The sequence below is a fragment of the Heliconius melpomene genome, chromosome 21, assembly GCF_056956725.1.
Source record: "Heliconius melpomene rosina isolate 202511_hmr_F chromosome 21, ASM5695672v1, whole genome shotgun sequence".
In the NCBI taxonomy this organism is placed as follows: Eukaryota; Metazoa; Arthropoda; class Insecta; order Lepidoptera; family Nymphalidae; genus Heliconius; species Heliconius melpomene.
The window spans coordinates 7,746,829-7,766,695 of NC_140409.1; the positions used below are offsets into that span (position 1 = coordinate 7,746,829).

The following is a 19,867-nucleotide window of genomic DNA, read 5'->3' on the forward strand; positions in this document are numbered from 1 at the left end:
CAGTTATATGAATTGTGCGATAGATTCACAGAGCGATAATAACATCTAACTTGTATGTTTTGCTATTAAATGATGCCATCGTGGATTATCACTGTATACACTGTATCGCTATACAGTGTCTGACTGTATACGTGACATAAGTGGGTTCAATTCCCACTAACCAAGACAAAAGACGCAATGTTTCGAAAATTCGGCAGAAGATGTGATACAGAGTGTTTAACTATTATTTTGTGTTATTTTTCTTAATTGATAACAGAAAACATGAGTTTTAAATGAAATTATTATAACACTAACCGGCGGCGTAATCCTGCGACGTAACAAATACTGAGATGACGACGATTTAATGTTGGCTAGCTGAGACACTGAATCTATAAACAAGTTAAATGATTTTAAAAAAACCTTTTCACATCCCCACCATCATCATCATTAATAAAATAAATTCACAATATTAGTATGATTACTAGAAAAAAAAGTTTTATCTGTTGTTGTTAAAATTAACAATTTTTTTTAAATCAAGGGGCTTACGGGACGTTATTTTCCGACAAACAATGATATAAAATAGAAAATGAAGAAGTATTTTGATCATTGTTAAATATTATTCCATACTAAGGATAGAGAAAGATGTTTTTGGAAAATGTATAAGAATTTTAACATAGTAGGCCCCAAACCTACGCCTCTTGAAAGCCAGCTAAGGTGGAACGGTTTTATATCTGATGTTGTACCTGAAGAAGGCTTGAGTTTGGGGCGATAACCAAGCCACGCCACCAGTAGCGGGTCCATGCTCAACGCAGTAGGCTCGACCGCCAGATTGATAAACTCCAACGTGTTAGGATTAGGCTCTTTACACCATTGGAATGAAAGTCGGAGGTACGGTCTGTAAATTAATATACGTATAAAATACATATGTATAAAAATAATTCATTATTTGATTTTTTTTATGTCTAATTAAGTTAAAATTAAATCAGCTTCACGCACACAGCAGGATAGGCAGAGGGAGCCTAGTGTTAAGACAATCCGTTTCCCACTTTCTGCCTAATTCTGGAGTCATTCCGTGTTGAGTTGCAGAACTCAACGCCCTGATTTGCCTTGACGCCACAGCGGAGAAATAGAAATATAATTTTTAAATAAATATTTCATCTCCTCAAGTGGGGATCGAACCCACAACCACTCGGTTTCACACTCATTCTCTGTGGGTGGCCTCATTGTTAAATATTATATTTTGATAAGGAGACAATTATCTCTAATTATTTCCTTTAAAACCTTAACTTACAAATTTGTACCATGAATATTATTACTACTTTGATAGTCAATTCAAATATATTATATTAAACAAATTTAAATATATGTTTACATTTTATTTTGACATAGTCCAAATATATATCAATTACTTAATTTTTTGTTAGGCTTAGTTTGTTTACATAATGTCACAGACAAAATGTAACCTTAGAAAATATGAAACTATAAAACTAATAAAATAAGTTTACTCACGTTGTCGTCGGTGCTTCTGGTGCACAGAATAGCCATGCTTGTTTTAACTCTCCACCCACTATAAAAATTAACAGCTATTAACTATTAACGTATTTTTAGCTTTTCGTTGTGTCTCGTATAAAGCACGGTAGGTCGGATGAACCTAGTGTTAAGGCAATCTGTTCTCAAGGCACTGTCCAATTTTATGTCTTCTTATAAGAATAGGGAAATGAAAATAATTCTTTCCTCCGACCGGGAATCTTCGTGTATATTTTACATTCGTTAATATTTATTTTATTCAACAAGTAATATGTTATTTTTAAATATACCTAATATTCTACTACAAAAGTATCATTAAAACTCACCAGGTGAATGGAAGGCAGTGGCTTTAGCAGAGTTTAAAGTAACAAAATGTGTATTGATATTTTTAGTTACATAACCTCTCAGCGACAATTCCTCAAATGTAACATCAATGGCGACTGCCTCTAAAAGTTTTCGACATAAATTATTACTTAATTAAACTCTAGAGGAGTGTAATAATTCATATTTTCACCCTAAAGTTCACTAATACTGATCATTAATAAAATTAACAGTTTATTTTTTATGTTTATGGAGCCTACAATTTTTTTAATATTTGTTGTGCCAACAACCACATAATAACATGTTAGTAAAATATTATAATTTATTTTTTTTACCTTCATCATTTATAGCGTCCATTGGAAGTGTAGTTCGTAATAAAGGAAAGGCAAGATTTTCTGAATTCAAAGTCGATATTACATGATACACTGCTTGCAAACGAGCCGCCGATCCGCATATATTCGCCTCTCCTATAAGGGACGGACAAATTTAATTCCAAAAAATCATGATATAAGATTTAGATTAAGCGACAGGTTGAGGGTTCGATTCCCATTCGAAGAAATTATGAAATTTTTAATATTCTCATTTCTTCGATCTGATGTTGAGACAAATCACGACGCTGAGTTTTACCACTTAACAAGCAACGCCTCCAGAATTCGGAGGAAAGTGGAGAACAGAGTATCTTATTACTATGTTCCCTTTGCCTACCCTGCTTTGTGTAGAATACAGTGTGAAGCTAAAAAAAAGAATATAGCATAAAAAGTATCAAAATACATACGAATAGCAAAAGTATATCCAAGTAGCACACTTTCAGGTCGTTTGAAGAATGTATTGTTCATCAATGAATGAGTTACACAATTTAAGCTCGCTCTGGCACAAACCCTTGCAGAATCCTCATCCGGGGAACAAATGCCTGCTTGTAAGGAATCTATGTTGGCAGACACATGGAGACGCGCCCCTTGCCATAACGCTCCAGAGTCTTCCAGCATTTGACACGCTGCTGAACATACTCTGTAATTTATTATATTTTTAACACTTCTGCGAATTTCGATCAAGGAAGGAACCTATTGATATTTATATAAGTGTATAATTTAAGTCATCATTTATTAAGAAATATTTATTTTTTTATCAATCCAGATAAGAAAAAAAACTACATATCTAAATTTTATTATTTCTAATCTATTCTTTCTATTGTGTTCCACTAACATTATTATTTTATAGACATCTATATTTATATATAGAATGTAACGCGATCGAAGAATCAACGGTTGTTTATGGGTAAAGTACCTCATTACCTATCCATTTCAACCCCATGTATCGGGCGTCGGGTAATCGGCAAACGATTTTCAGTGGTTCAGCAGAAATTTGAGAATTTGTGATTTTTAGATTTTTTGATATGTAAAAAAAAACTATTTATAGATTTTTACATAGTTCAAGACATTAACAACGTCGTTAGCGTGCACAAGCGCACATGGCAAATACAGATAAAAAATGAGTGATGCATACCTATGAGGATATAAAGGAGAGGTGATCAACACAGAAGCGTTGGGCAAATTGATGTCCAGTATTAATGGCGATTTATTGCGTTCAGATGTATGGTCTGAAGGCACTATGCGGACCCTGAGACCGTAAATTTCAATATTTGTACGACGTTGAGGTAAATTTTCTGACAACGCATCACATTCCTCCACCGTTAATATGCGCATTGGTACTTCTGTAAGTAATGTTACATATAAATATATTTTGTTAACAAAAAATCACATAAAAGTTATTTTTTCAATAATACGTGAATTTGTTTTGGAATATATTAATGTAAAATCTTATTATTGAAAGACAAAAGTATTCAGCACTTAATACCTGGTTCTTCGACAACAGGAACTTCTTTTAGTGCATTTCTTAAGATTTCCAAACGATGCAACAAGCCAGTTGACACGTCGATTGTTATGGGTCGCAATATAATCTTCTGTGTACATTCTTCTACCCAATCACTAAAATGAAAGTACCATAAATATGGTGTAGTTACAACGTAAACAAGTTTTATGAGATATGTAAACGAAAAAGTGATAAATATGTCAAAAATACATAAATGATGTCTTAAATAAAAGAAATAAATATAAAAAATAAATATATCTTTAAAATTTTACCTACCTATATTCAAAGTCTCTAGGTGGATCATCGTATGGATTAACCAAAGCATCAGCCGGCGCTCTATCATGATTATATTCAAAATATATTACTGGTGACATCTTTTGCCAAAATTCGTTAACTTCTTCTCGAGCCTGAGAGTTTTGACGGCTTGTATCTATTTTGGGTTTTGCAGGCATTTCAGAGGCCTATAATGAGAAAATAGTAAATAAGCTTTCTATAGTTAGTTTAAATTTACTGAATTAATTAGTAGATTTTTCAATTGAATTAAATGATTTATTGAAAAAAATTATCACACCTATAAATTATTTTTTGGTATCTTGTAACTTACTTCGGCTGGGCCCTGAAACTCCTCATCAATCGCCACGGCGGTTTCTACCACTGGCTCGATTAAGTCCTCTTGTACCCAACTCCATGATGCTTCACTATCGCTTGTTATTCTCTTTAAATACACCGTCGGTTGCTCCAGACTCTGTTTATTAATCAAAATTACGTAGAAACATTTTAATTTATATTTGTTTTATGTTGCACCACATTTTAAGAATATCCGAAAAGTGCACATAATAGATAGACAAAGTTAAAAAATTAAGAAGCAATAATAGAGAAAAATAAAATGTAACTACAAATTAAAAATTAAAAACGTATGACATGCAGAGGAAGCCTTATTAAATTTTGACTCAAACACTTACACCAGCATCCAGGAGTCCACAAACACATTTCCCGTGAGCTTTTAAAGTTAGAAATCTAGCGCCAAATTTAAGGCGCAATAACGTGGGAATGCATATAGAGCTCTTCACAACAGCATCTGTGGCTGTCAACTCTAGTATACCACGCGCCCGCTTGCGATTTGAGCTATCTAACTCCATTACCTTTGAAATATATTAATTTATTAGTTGTTTATTCATCCAATAAATGTAGTTCTTAATATTTTTTTTTGACTCCACACTATATCCCGTACTTAGCAAGATAGTAGGCAGAGGGAATGTGGGAACCAAGTCTAACACTTGGTTCCTCATCAAGACATTTTCATTTTTCCCATTTTTCGCCAAATTCTTGAAGATGGATCTTGTTGAGTGATGGAACCCAAGGTCGCGCTTTGCCTGATTACCAGAGTTAATCCCCACATTGAACCCACAACCGCTGCGTTTATACTTGCACGCTTGAGCGCTTGCGCCACAATGACTTCAGATAAGGGATAGGCTAATTATTAAGATTTAAAAAATAAGAATGCAAATCAAATTATCAACTTATTCACGTCTGGTAAGGTAGTTATTATTATTACGATTCAAGATTATCTATGCCTATCCTGCTGTGCAGGATACAGTGTGAAATTGGAGATTAAAAAATAATTAAAAACTAACAGCGTTTTATTCTAAAAAATGTTTAACCTTAAACACCAATGATATTTCATCAAAGTGTGCCGTGAACGCGACAGGTATGGGGGCCGCTATAGCGGGCGTCTCCTCCACGCCCTCGTCGTCTATCCAAGATGGCAGCCACGACCACGCCCACTCCGACCAACTCTCAGTGTGGGCTGGTTCCGCTGAGTTTGACGATGTCGCATCTATGATAAATTAGAGTAAACCATATAGTTATTTCCCACTCAAGGAATGATCAATGAAATGCATTTCCATTAAAAATTTCCTCTTTTTTAGCTTCACGCTTTATACTGCATGTAGCATTCATAGAGGGAATACAATTTTATGACACTCTGTTTCCCGTTTTCCGCCGAAACTTGACATCTTTGATTTGAGACAAGTCTGTTGAGTGACGGAACTCACCGCCGCGCTTTATCTTGCTACAAGAACGAGGAAAGGAAAATATTAAATGATTCATAGGTGCACGACGGCGTTAACATTTATATGCTAGTTACTAAATATTTATATTTTTTTCTTACACAATATTACACTCTTCTACATAATCAACATTTTTTCGTCAGTTATTGCCCTGACCTTAATATTTACCATTGTCACTTCCAAATAATATTGTTTTTTGCTGTCTGTGTACGTAGATTAATTTTCGTACTATTTACCTTACACAACTATAAACCTATAACTATAAATAAAATCTACATATACAAAACGTTCGCGCAGCCAACACTACTCAGCAAAAAAAAGTTTAAATTTGGCATACAAGTTCCTTGGGTAGAGTACTAAGTAACATTTCCAAAAATTGACATAGGGAGTGAAAAAAATGATCTTTTTATATTCTACGCAAAAAAAGTCTAATCTATAACAGGTAGTGAGTGCAACCTGTTAATTAATTTACATGAGTACACGTTATGGGAAAGAACTTACTAGTGGATACAGCTTGAATACTAGATTGTTTAGCGACTGGCGGAGATGATTTCACTTCAATGGGTGTCCTTTCTCTTAACAACCGTAGTAACAACACTAGCTGTTCGTTGTTGACACCCCACGCGAGACGGCTGGATATCAGCTGGACACTGAGGCTCCGGGCGCGGCGAGTGTTTGCCGATATTAACCTTGTCAACACTCTGAAATATTTGTCATTAGATATTAAATATCAATATTTAAGAATAAACATAAGCCAAATGCTAGATAGCAATTCTGGTAGAAATATTTTTACAAAACGAGCTGGTAGATCCAGATATTTGCACACTTAAGCTAAACTTTTTATTTAAAGACCATATATTCTCCATTAATAGTAGTATTTTAAATCATTATTTTTTGTATGAGAGCTTTTAAGTAAGTTGCGAAGTTGTAAAGGAGAAAAAAAAGTAAATCACCTCAGATCTAATTGACAACGATACAATAAGGGCTCGTGGAAGAATCTAATTTTGCCATCAGAATCACTTTTATCCAGACAAAGAGTAAGATCGTCAAGGTGAATCAGCCGTCTAATCGCTGGTTGATTTTGATCAATATCTGCAATTAATAATAAGAATATGTTAATATTATCAAAATGCTGAGAGGTACCAATTTAAAATACGTAAGTCTATTGATATAAAATATATTTATATTGTAACAATTGTTGTTATTAATAGCTTACCAGCAAAAGCAGGTTCCCAATTTGTGCCAACACTATCAACGGCTAAATGCTTGACGTTCAGGGAAAGAACGACATCATCATGAACATACTTCACTATTAATGAGTGTACTCTTACTGCAATGTTGCTTACTATTCGACGAACCAGGGCCTGCATGTAGCCTGGTGGTGCTTCTACAACTTGTGTTCTTGAGCTAAACACATTGTACCATTTGAAACTTTATATACTTAAAAAATATTTAGTAGGTTTTTAAGCTCTACAGATCCCCCATATAGCAGGGTAGACATAGGGAACCAGAAAATAATTCATTTCTTTGAGAGGAAATCGAACCTTCAACCGTCATCCATTTCACTAAACCATGACAAAGTTAATGGCATTCAGACAGATGGTTGAAACAAATCTTATCTTTCTAATATTATAAATTTAAACGTTTTTGAGGATACATTAGAATAACCCATAGGCTACAATTTATGAAAAGATTTTATATAATTTAGCTATAATATAACAAAAACGTAAATTTTATGCGGACAAAGCCACTGTATAATATATATTTATAGTTTTGTACCTTTGAGTTTCTTGTGGTGGATTGTCATCAGGAGGAGGATTTAAACTTAAAATGCACTCTGAAAGCAGTAAAATTTTGTTCAATTGTTTGCAATTTTAATTATTTTTATTTTGTTACATATTCAAAAAAGGAATTAGTAACCAATCATAATAATTACTAAATTAAATGTAAATGTAAAATGACATTGCCTTCAGTAAAATTGCGTCAATTTTGCTGCTAAGCCAAGAAAAAAAAAAGGTCAACTATAAAATAATCACTTACCAATTGTGTTAATGGTGACAACAATAGGTTCCGACATGATCTTAGTCCATGGAACTTGAATAAGAAGTTCATGTATACGTCCAGATACCAATGTAAATGGTAGGGCCACTTCTTTTTGGAGAACATCTGCCTTGAGGACAAGGTTGTGAAGAGTAACACCACCTCCCCATAATGAAACCTAATTGAAATTTGATAATTAAAAATTTTTATATATTTGAACCTCTCACAAATTTTGTTTGGTATTTATTTTAGCTTCATGCTGTATTTCGCATATTAAGACACTCCATTCCCCACACATCCAAATTTCGAGACAATGTGCAGTGAATTGCGCTCAACAAGGAATGTTTCATGTTTTTTACGTGACCTTCCTCCAGTATCGTTTATACTGTGTTTTCAAAGTCAACCGAGGTCTCCTGCTACGACTCGTGCCGCTCATTTTTCAAAAAATCTGTCAATGCAAATTCGATTAGCTAAGCAGATTATACTGCATATCCTACAAAGACTCCACAGCATTTATCTTTCTTAATTGTTCTTCTATAATATTGATGTTTAGCTTGATTACAAATAAATATTGTCTAACTGGATCTTAACTTACTTGTGCATCAGCTGGCTTAAAGTCCCGGACATATTTATCAACATAACTTAGCAATATAGGTGTAACATATGATTCAATTTTGAACATCTTAGATTTAAACCATTTCACCACCAACTGTTTTTAAATTAAACTGCAATTAAGAGAACATATATATTTAATTTAATAAAGATAAAATTATCAAAAGTAAAAAACTAATGTACCCACATTAGTTATTAGGCCTATAATCAGTGCCGGTTTTAGCACTACCGGCACCCTGGGCGAAATTTTTTCAGCGCCCCCTAACTACATTTCAATAATATACAAAAAAGGGAATGGGTACAACAAAATAACCATCTATTTAAAAAAAAATAATGACAAAAAGTAATACAATTTCACTTCTTATAGCCTTTCTATCTGCGAACTCTTTTATTAGGCATTCAAAGTCTATGTTTTCTGCAATTTTATTTTCAATGTTGTTAAGATCACTTTGTTTTTCTTTGATCACGACGATGACTCATTTTTTTTAGATATCAAAGGCGACAATGACTTCACTGGGCAGCAAATACCCTAGCTACGCCACTGCAGCGAGGAGACATCTTTGCGCAAAGCAAAGCGCCTACCCTAACGCCGCTAGTGCCTATAATATAATCTTATACTGCATAAGATAATTAGTTGCATTATAACTAATAATAAGAATGTTTATTAACTATAAGCACTTTTTCCAGTAATAATTAAAAATATACATATAAGTTATAAAATAATTAATGCCAATTTCAAAGTGTAATTTTTAAAAACTACAATAAATGAAATGTAATTACAAAGTTATTTTACAATCATTTGAAACAGGGTGAACAAGCTGAGCTTTGCATTTATGTTAGTTTCTCTAAAAGGAGAGCCAGAGATACCTTTTAAAAATAATGTTTATTATTACAGATCAATAAAATAATTATATTAAATATTCTACACTGGACTCATAAGTTTCACTCTCATCTGATGTATTGTTTGTTCTAATAATGAACTGTTTTGTTATAATATCAAAAACACCATAGTGTTATTTAGTGTTGTTTGTTGTGTTTTTGTTACCACGAATTTTATTTATTTTTTTACTGCTTGCTCACATTCACTTTTCCTTTCATATACTCCTATCAAGTAATTTTATATTTGATAATTTTCATACAAAAAAAATTGTAAATAAATCTTAAATAATATTGTTTATGTACAAAATATAACAACAAATTTCTATATTACACAAAGTGAAAAGAACTTAATTGATATAATAATAATTCAATTTACTATTTATTTTTTATACTTCTTAAATATTTAATTAAATATAACTTTTTTTTAATACTCACTCATCTTTACTGAATTAATATTATCTTATAAAACATTAGGCATTTACAATAAATATATCGTTTTGTTTCAATTGTGAATGAATCTAAACACTGACTTTATTTTTAATAAAAATGACACTTGACACATCGACCATTGTCAAGATCACAGAATACATATGCCCAAAAGATGGTCAAGACGACAAAAGATGGTATGGAAAAGGGGATCAAGATATATGAACAGGCGGGTTGTAGGCCAACAAAAATAAATTTTATTTCGTCACCGTATCAGACTTAATTTAATAAGTTAAATATAACCATTTTTTAAAATTGAATTAACTACCTATAATTAATAACTTACAAAATGTACAACCCAGATAACATTGTTGCCATGAACAAATATAACAAAAAAAACAAATAAGTTACATGTGGAAAACTATATTAATATTATAATAGTCCAATTTATTGCATAATACTTTTTTTATAAATATTTTTCAGCAGCTTCTTAAATTTAATTGATTATAATTAAAAAAGCATGCATTTTTAAATCCGCTTTAGCAACACACTATTTTTTTAATTACAAAATTGCAGTATTATAATTTCATTGTCTACTGTGTCTAGAATTTTAGTACAATATATATTTTTGCACAAGATATACAAATTATGGTTGGTACATAAAATAGTAATGTGAAAGCAAGTTTAAATCTTGTAACATAGAAGCAGCCTACGTAAAATGAACTTATGCGATTTATAGCACCAAATAATTACAGCCATAGAATAGCTGTGTGTGTGTGTGTGTGTGCAAGCATAACTTTTCATATGGGAGATAACAGACCCTGGATAGGAGAGGTCAGTGGGTCAATAAAAATGTATTTGTAGAATTTAGGTGTTTGTCATGGGTTTTGCTCTTTGTGTATTAAAATTGTAATCTATAGCTTTGTTTACATGAATGTAAGTTATTTTTATAAATGTCATTTATTATTGAAAAATTTAAAATCTCATTTATTCACTAAATATGCTTACGCTTTCAAAATATATTTTTTTATTGACGAAGTATGTTATATAACTTTATATGTGTAATAATTATTTAAAGATAATAATTGGGAGAAGCAGATCTATTTCAGTGAATATTTAGAAATATTTATGTATGTTAGGTTATTGTTTATGGTACATATTTATTGTACATGTTAACAATACATACAAATTATATCTATTTAAATATATATTTATATATATTATATATACATTTATTGCAGTAATATGGATGTATTATAGAAAATGAAATAATGGCAATTATAGAAAATAACAAAAAATATTATGTATAGTTTTATATGTATTAACATTAGTACATAATATCTAACCATATATTTTCTATTTTTTACAGCACACAAATTTGGTGGCACAGAGCAAAATTCATGTCACCAGCTACTCTAACTATAAATTTTTTTTTAATATTTATTAATATTCAAATTTATTTGTTGCTAATGTAGCTATATTTTATACTATGTTTTCCTAATATCCATAAAGCTATGCTGAAAGTGACAAATATTTTTTGCAAATATACAAAACTTGCATATGAAAATATAAATTATTATTCAATTGTAAAACAGATAACACACTTTAGCTGTAGAAGAAAGACATGTATAACATCGAACAAACAACAACAACTACTAAATCCTATAGTTCCCACGGATGTACAGTTGAGACTTCTAAACAATATAAAGAAAAAGGTTTGTTTAAGGAAGTCACAGATAACTTCAAATGTACTAAAGAGCACACACAAGCAAATGAGTGAACCTGTGAAACCGTCCTTAAATCATCTCAGTTATGGAAGTCAATTTGATATGTGAGTATTTTTGTATGTTTCAATTAAGCTCTGTTTTATTCATATAATGTACCTTTTTTGGATATTTAACTGCTGGTTATGAATTTTATTTAATGAAATACAATGGCATATAGAGGAGTCTTTCTAGAGATCCTATTCAGAATTATTTTCGGTTTTTTATATCATAGTTATATCGGTTGTTTTCAAGCAAATAGTAAGTAAACAAAAATGTGGACAAGTTAATAATCATTTATATAAATAAGAAACCAAAGGTTTCCTTATTGATTGATTTATCTTATCTTTAAGTAATACTACATTGTATTATAATAATAAAAGACTAATCATAAAATTCTGTTTGATTGTAATATGAAACAATTTCTTTATTTTGACATCTTTTAAATTAATAATCTTTATGTTAAGGAGTCATAAGAATAACTTATGTAATTTACCATTGTGAATGAAGCTATTAAAGTTTATCTCCAATTAAATGAAAGATATAATTTTAAAAAAAATATTAAAAAATATGAAATGCTCTTTTAGTGCAGAAGAGGGAAATCCTTCAAATCTTTGGATGAGGCAAACTGATAATATTGAAAATAAACAACAAGACATTCCTCCAGATTTTCGAACATGGGAGCCTGTGGGAAAGAATATTGATTTAAATAATGGTAATTAGATATTTTTATAATATTAGTAGTAATTGTGAGTATTTTTATTGTCAAGCAATAAATATTATAAAGACCATAATTATTTATAAAATAATATTTACATAACTATAATTTTATTATTTTAATTCTTTTCATCACACATTTTTTTATGACAATAACATATAATTGATATTTATTGTAGTTTAATATTATTTAGCTTCATAATTATTTTTCCATTTTAAAAGAACTAATGCAATGAGTAGTACTAGACCATTAGATCACAACAAAGTTACATAATGTACTCAGTGGTTGTGGGTAAAAGTTGGGAAATAGGGGCCATCCATAAATGATGTCACAGCACTTGTGACATCCTTACATATAATGATCCCTACTTCTAATATAATAAATAAGGCCTAGGGATAATTAAATTAAAACAGCAGTTATATTATATTTTGTTAGTGTGTATATTATATTTTGAAATTTGACATTTTACGATCCCTCACTGCTCCTTGGCCTTGACATGTTACATAATGTATAATTTACCCCCCCTTAGTAGGATTATTCTAGCTATGTAAAGCTAAAAGCTAGACAATATCCTGCCTAGTTTTTACTACATATATCATAATAAATAACAATTTTTATTTGCAGATGGATTTAGGTTTAAAGTAATGTCTTATAATGTTTTGGCACAATATTTATTGGAATGTCATCCGTATCTCTATACGGATTGTTATCCAAAAAATCTAAAATGGAAAGTTCGAGCAACAAAAATATATAATGAAATATTAAATCTGTCACCTGATGTAAGATTTTTTTAGATTGTTTTACTATTGTAGATATTAGAATACAATTGATCTATCTCAGCATGATGTATGATGAAACATAACTGCTTTTTGTCCATCTTGAAAGATTTATTTTTTGCTTAGACAAAATTACGCTTTTGTTACAGATTTTGTGCCTGCAAGAGGTTCAAGTATCTCATCTCTGTAGTTTCTACAATAAGCTCGAAGAAATAGGTTACTTTGGAATATTCAAACAGAAAACTGGGAACAGGCAAGATGGCTGCGCTATATACTTTAAGCAATCGTTATTTGACATTCAAGACCATATCAGTGTAAGAATCTTAAAATTAATAACTTCATTTTACCTATTTTCAACTTTTTACATTTACTTGATTAAGCATTAAAAATAACATAAAATTAATAGTGATTATTATAATATTAAAAAGTATACTTGGATATTTTTTTTAGTATACTGTGGGTCAACAAATTGACATACATAAAATTCTACAATACACATTCGAGAGTTATTGATATTCCACTGCCATTTTTTTTACCGACTTCTGTAAGAAAAGGAGGTTATCAATTCGATTGTTTTTTTTTCTTCGTTGAAAATCTAAAATTGCCATAATTAATAATAGTCTGTCTGGCCTAAAGATTTTCTATTGATTGGGTCGTGTTTTGATGTTTCGAGACACTATATCTAATATGTTATATAATTTTATATTTTATTGCGCTCTTTCCCGTATAGCCGGATTTGTCTGTCTGCTTTCCGTTGAGCGGCCTTTGATTTGAAATGAAAATAATTCAATTATAATCTTTCCTTCAGTGGAGATTAACCTTACAACCATCGCGTGTACAGCCATTCGTAGTCATTTTAACTTTAATTATAATAAAAAAATCGAATTAAAACGATTTGATTCATCATGGCGAAGTTTATGAAATTGCATTTTATTGGATGTTTAATAAAAATCATTAAAATATATTAAATATTTTATTGAGGCCGTCATGGCGTAGAGTAGAGGTACAAGCGAGATATTGTTATTGGTTTGAATCCTACTCCAGGGAATAAAATATTTAATATGGTCATTTCCTCGTTCTGTGCCACCACTCAGTGCTTCGAGAATTTGGCGGAAAGCGGGGTACGGAAGTGTCTTAAAAGCATGTTCCCTCTGCTTTCCCGGCATCAATTTTTATATTAGAATATTGTTATTGATTTTTTATGAACTTTATTTTTTTTCTGGTTCTGCTTTCATAATCGCACGCAAATGCAAAGCTCAGCTTAAGCCTCGCGAACTGTAAAGTGATGCTATTTCAATATAACAATTATCATACCGATTGCTCATGTTTAAACGTTCATAACGTGATGCGTGTACTAAACACGAGGTTATTTTTTAACTACCTTTGTAATAAGATGACCTCGATAATATCGTTTTAGTGATTTTAATCTTAAAAAAAAAATACACAAGGTCGTTTTATTACAAAGGAACTATAAGGCGGAATAAGAAGGATCTTTGTACTTTACATTTGTCACATGACCTAACTGATTGATTTATATCTCTTAAGTTCTACTTATGTCTACTGTATACATTTTTATGCATTGCGATGTTTTATTTGATTGATGATTTTATGTTCATTAATATTATATATGGCGAATATTATTACGGGAATTCTACATTGAAGGCATATCAACTATGGAAACACTAATAAAATATGATGTATTTTGATGTATAATATGAATATTAACTGCTTAAATGTAAAATTGAATGTCTTGACGTTAGATTCTCTCTTTTAAGTGGGAAAAGCGTGAAACTGAACAATAGCTGTTAATGCATTCAAAACATGTTATGCCGTGCGTGCTGCGAGTGCTGCGAGCAATTGATTTTTCTAATAATATTTGTGGCTTCTAAATTTTAGAGCGAATTAATAGATAGATATAGGCAAAAATTAAAAATTTTACGTGTTTTTTTCTAATGTTCTATGTTTCCTCAAAATATTGTCAGCATAATATGTTTATTTATAAAAAAAGCAATAAATTAATTTCTTTACAGGTAGAATTCTATCAACCAGATTTGCCTATATTAAACCGTGATAACATTGGGTTGATGCTCAAGCTGGTGCCTAAATCTTCTCCCAGTACTCCGCTAGTGGTCGCCACGACACATTTATTGTATAATCCTAAACGAACAGATGTAAGACTAGCACAACTTCAAGTTCTTTTGGCAGAAATTGACAGATTTGCATTTGACTACAATGGAAAAGAGTATGTATACTATTTTCATAGTTGACTTATGTTTACTTTGTTTGGTTGAGAATAATATTAATATGAAGACTGATATATTACGATATGACGTTTTGATAAGTTTAGATTAATCTATCTATACAGAAAATGTAAACAAAGAAATACTGTTTCTCAACCTTTTTATGTAACTTTTTTATTTCTATTTGATGCAGGTTTACTCATGATTTAAAATATTAAAAATGAATATAACAAAAATAAAATAATTAGAAAAAAACTTTACACTTAACAAACTAAGAAACTTTATAAAATCAACAAAAGTAACAACGGGATCACACAGTATATGAACAGATTGACCGATAGTAAAAATGGCGTTTATAATCTGACCGATGACAAAACGTCACATTATAATGTAATATATAAAATTACTTTTTTAACATAACAAACCATATACCTACTCTGATCTACGGCTCCACGATTTCCTGAAAAAAAAGTATTTCTAAATTTACTTAAAAAAAGGTTTGGTCGTTTATATCGTAAACAACGCGTATTTCGACAGTATAGAAAATTAATAGAGTACTTCGGGTTGACCTAGAACTATAAAATTTGGCAGCTAGCCCTACAGGTAGTAATAGTTCAGGGAAAAATCTGAGAACTATACATTTGTGGTTAAATCCTAAAAAAGAATAGCCTTAAAAGGGGGCAAAGTTTGGTATTATAGCCGCTAGTTCAAGTGAGGTATCAGATGAAATGGCTCTGGCTAAGCTATGCTTGAATTTCACAGAAAGCTCTAGACCTCCAATGTTTGTAAGGAACCCTCGGTGGGCGAGCCGGACTCGCGCTTGTTTCACGCGGTTTTTTCCACATGTTTCATTTTATCTCATGGCTTCGTAAATCGCATATACATACTTATTATATATGGAAAAAAGAACCACTGCAATCAGTGTATAGTGCTTTAATTTTTTTTTCTCTTATTTCAGGCGGAGCCACTTGCCCATAATATTAACGGGTGATTTTAATTCGACACCTGATAGTGCAGTAGTACAACTTCTAGACAGAGGACATGTTAGGTATTGAAAATAAATACTGTCTGTTTCTTTAACATTTCCTTCTTACATTTGCTTTTTGTTATAAGCTTATAACAAAATAAATATAGAAATTTTCAATAGGTACATATAGTTAGAACTATATTTTTATTCTTTTTTTAATTTATTTCAACTAAACAGACACGTGGTCCGTACCATTTTTTATTTTTTCATAATCATCAGCTAATCAATAGTTTTATTTTTATCTGCTACTTAAACTAAGCTTATGTCTAGAGGTTATAAGTAATATTTTACAGATAGTATATAAACATACAATTCAATATTGTACCCGTACTTTTAATTTATATTACATTCATTCCTTGAAAGTAGTGACGTTATCTTTTCTTTCGCGGCGGTAGTACTTTATGAAGAATTTCAAAGATAAAGAAAAAACTAAAGACCTGATTTGCGTCTGATCTGGCCATCCAGAATTCGTTTCGTTACAAAAGCAACAACCTTTTGATAGGTTTTTATATCTGCTTGCGTTGTCCTTAACAAATGGCGTTTTATTTTACAACGATAATCTTCTATTTATTGTTTAAAAAATACTTTTTTATATTAAAAAAATAAATGTGTTAGGCTTTTATAGAGTAGTTAAAACTGTGGTTTCATTTAAAGTGGTGCTGACAAAAATATTAAATAGATTAAATAGAAAAATACCTATTGGTATGACTTTAGTTTAATTTTCTTAGCATATGAATAAGTACAAAATTATTTATTTTCCCTTTCAGTGCTAGTTCATTTAGAGATAGTTCGGATTGGAAGAAAATAGGTGTAATGGACAACTGTCAACATCTTTCTGTATATTTGAATAGACAAAAGGGTGTCACCACCGATTTCAGTATGATTAAGGTTTCATTTTTTTTTATTTTAATTTTTATATGTAGAACTAGCTATGTTCTTTAAATAATTTAATAATTTAAGAGTATTTTTTTCTAAAAGACTTCTCTTTTCCTCTACAAGATAAAAACAAAGTTATTTTCATTTGTATATTTTTTTAATAGTCAAACACTAATTAGCGGAGTTATTAGTTTTGTCATACTATTTATTATACCTTACGTAATGAATAACTATATTCTAAAAAGATAAACGAGGCATACTACGAGGACCGATTTTGATTTTTTTTTAAATGGAAGTCTATGGTAAGATGTTCAAGAGTAACCCACGACTTCGAGTTCCAATAACTCCTAAACTGAACATTGTTATATAAAAATTTTGTGTGATTTTGTTGAGGACCCTTATAGTTCCAGCATATTAAAAAATAATCAAAATCGGAAACCTAGACTTTTTTACCAGTCAGTTTTACGTGAAATACTCATGAATAAATGAATGTATTTTTATAAGAAGCAAACTATTACAATTTCACCATTTATTTAATACTAACTTTCACAGATATATAATTCAGATTACATGGAGTGTCCGACTGAGGGGAAGTCGTCTCCACCGAGAGAATTCAATAAATTATTTAATACAGGGGACATTGGTCATTCCCTTAAATTGACGTCAGTGTACCACAAAGTAAAAAAAAATGGTCACATTGAAGCGACCACCTTTCAAGACTATTGGGTTACAGTAGATTACATATACTTCAGGTAATGTATTTATTTTTTACCTTAACTTTCTTTTCAATTCTTGGTAATAAAAACCTATTAATAAATCATTCTGATGACTTTTTTTATTTAATTAATAAATCATTCTGATTCTTTTTCGTTTACTGCTAATTAAAACTAATACTGCTAATTAAGTGAAAACAAATAATAAAATTCACTTAATATGGGTACCTTATATCTTCTCCCATGTAGACAAACAGGAAAGTTGATGTATGACACATGACATATTGTAAGTGTCCGAGATATTTGATAGTAGATACAATGGGTTACATCGAAAAGACTAACGCGGCATATAGCTGGCCTTTCTGATATTAGCACATTCAACTAAACTTACTTTTAAGCTTAATTATAGTAGTATTATCTATAATATTGTATTATGTACTATTATTAAGTTTAAGAGCTTTAGTTTGTCAAAAATATGGATATATAATATATATTTCTACTTTTGTGAAATCCTTTATATATAAAGAAATAAATTTTAAATTTCAGTATGTGCAACTCATTGAAGCTTGAAGAGCGGCTTAGACTGCCAACGGCGGAGGAGTGCACAGTACTGGACAAGCTACCCAATGACCACTATGGGTCCGACCACCTCGCCCTCGCTGCCACTTTCCAGTTGCAATCGCGATCCTCAATGTCATCTTTGTAGATAAATAATTCACTGTGTTTCTGTTTATTTAGATGTTATTTAATAGTCTATTTCAAATATTTTATCTTGGAAAATGAAACGAATATTCAAGACGAAATGCAATGGGAATTTGTCCCATCAGGAAAATGTATTTGTTTTTTTAAAAGTGGTGTATTCTCCAATTTGAGAAGTTTTTAACATTTTAACAGGCAATTTAAGAAATCATAAATTTCATAAATACATTTAAAATAGACTAAATTAACTTAACACTAGGTTCCCTCTGCCTATCCTGTTGTATGCGGGATACAGCGTGAAGCTGATTTTTTTTTATTAACTACAGCAGTCGAATTAATAAAAAAAAAATGGATAAATAATCGATCGATCTTCGTGTATTTTGTTAATCTGGCACATGTTTTATGTGGCAATAGGTAGAATATTCTTTCAAACGGTAATAAAAAAAAAATCAACTTATGTACGCTGTATCCCGCACACAACAGGGTAGGCCCTAAATATGAAATATTGAGTGAAATTGAAATACCAATGATATATTTCACTAACGATTTAATAACTATTGATATATTTGAATAAAAGCAGTTTTATATTGCAATTGAAATATTTGCAAGCAATTGAATAATTGCATTTGCAGGAAATCAGGTTATTTTTTAAAATATGACATAATTTTTTTAAAGTTCTTATTTGCTATATTGTAATTTGCTTATTGATTGAAATAAGATTTAAAAATTTAGCTATGCATCAAATATATGTATATCACTTTTACAAATATTCATTGTACATCTTGTACCTACTGTTATTGTCTTGTGGATAAGATACAAATATTTAATAAAAGATATTGGATTTATAATAAAAAAAATAAAAATAATTAATTAGTTTTTTTTATTTTAATTATTTATTTAGAATTGCTAGTGGCTATTATAGTTTATAATCTTATATATATATATATATATATATATATATATATATATATATAAGATATACAGGGTGTCCCAGGAGTCAACGATAAAACGAAACCAGGTGATAGACCCAGTCATGACAGTTATGAGAAAAATATAAAAAAAAATCTTTGTCAAGTATTTTTCATATTATATTGATTTTAAAAAATATCGGAAAAACCGACACCCTGTGATGGTTTTTCAAGTCCCACGACTACAAATATTACTCTTTCTTCATTTTTTTTTCTGTAATGTAATCATGCGTAACCCTTCTGTGAATTACAGTTTCAGATTAAAACATACCTGCAACAGTTTTCAATAAAATATCGTGTTTTTGCCAAACATTAAATTCAAAATATTTACTACACTCACCTTTAACCGACTGTCCTATAAAAAA

At 30.5% G+C, this 19,867-nt stretch overlaps 2 protein-coding genes across 6 annotated transcripts in view; one reads left to right on the top strand and one right to left on the bottom strand.

The window, feature by feature from the left end:
- Vps13B (vacuolar protein sorting 13B) overlaps window positions 1-9,845 on the bottom strand; it is a 46,660-nt gene extending 36,815 nt beyond the window's left edge. For all 3 annotated transcript variants that reach the window (XM_085205618.1, XM_085205619.1, XM_085205617.1), the window contains exons 1-19: window positions 9,732-9,845; window positions 8,401-8,530; window positions 7,806-7,983; window positions 7,545-7,602; window positions 6,982-7,172; window positions 6,719-6,857; window positions 6,267-6,466; window positions 5,358-5,533; window positions 4,659-4,838; window positions 4,301-4,441; window positions 3,973-4,157; window positions 3,682-3,812; window positions 3,331-3,538; window positions 2,603-2,835; window positions 2,163-2,294; window positions 1,833-1,952; window positions 1,489-1,546; window positions 723-874; window positions 295-368 (exon numbers count right to left, since the gene is read on the bottom strand). In XM_085205618.1, coding sequence (XP_085061744.1) covers window positions 295-368; window positions 723-874; window positions 1,489-1,546; window positions 1,833-1,952; window positions 2,163-2,294; window positions 2,603-2,835; window positions 3,331-3,538; window positions 3,682-3,812; window positions 3,973-4,157; window positions 4,301-4,441; window positions 4,659-4,838; window positions 5,358-5,533; window positions 6,267-6,466; window positions 6,719-6,857; window positions 6,982-7,172; window positions 7,545-7,602; window positions 7,806-7,983; window positions 8,401-8,487 — 2,643 coding nt within the window. In that variant the 5' untranslated portion in view covers window positions 8,488-8,530; window positions 9,732-9,845. The remainder of the gene's footprint in view (window positions 1-294; window positions 369-722; window positions 875-1,488; window positions 1,547-1,832; window positions 1,953-2,162; window positions 2,295-2,602; window positions 2,836-3,330; window positions 3,539-3,681; window positions 3,813-3,972; window positions 4,158-4,300; window positions 4,442-4,658; window positions 4,839-5,357; window positions 5,534-6,266; window positions 6,467-6,718; window positions 6,858-6,981; window positions 7,173-7,544; window positions 7,603-7,805; window positions 7,984-8,400; window positions 8,531-9,731) is intronic.
- Window positions 9,846-10,409: 564 nt separating this feature from the next.
- Window positions 10,410-19,397, top strand: LOC146527115 (protein angel-like). 3 transcript variants are annotated; one of them, XM_085206082.1, is made up of 10 exons: window positions 10,410-10,556; window positions 11,318-11,553; window positions 12,073-12,200; window positions 12,828-12,982; window positions 13,129-13,293; window positions 15,010-15,221; window positions 16,178-16,267; window positions 17,014-17,134; window positions 17,675-17,874; window positions 18,382-19,397. In XM_085206082.1, the coding sequence occupies exons 1-10, from the start codon at window positions 10,449-10,451 to the stop codon at window positions 18,539-18,541; spliced, it is 1,575 nt and encodes a 524-aa protein (XP_085062208.1). In that variant the 5' UTR covers window positions 10,410-10,448; the 3' UTR covers window positions 18,542-19,397. The 3 variants fall into 3 exon arrangements, with proteins under 3 accessions (XP_085062208.1, XP_085062210.1, XP_085062209.1); XM_085206084.1 differs by having other exon boundaries at window positions 10,529-10,658; XM_085206083.1 differs by having other exon boundaries at window positions 10,532-10,658; window positions 11,092-11,553.
- Window positions 19,398-19,867: the final 470 nt, after the last annotated feature.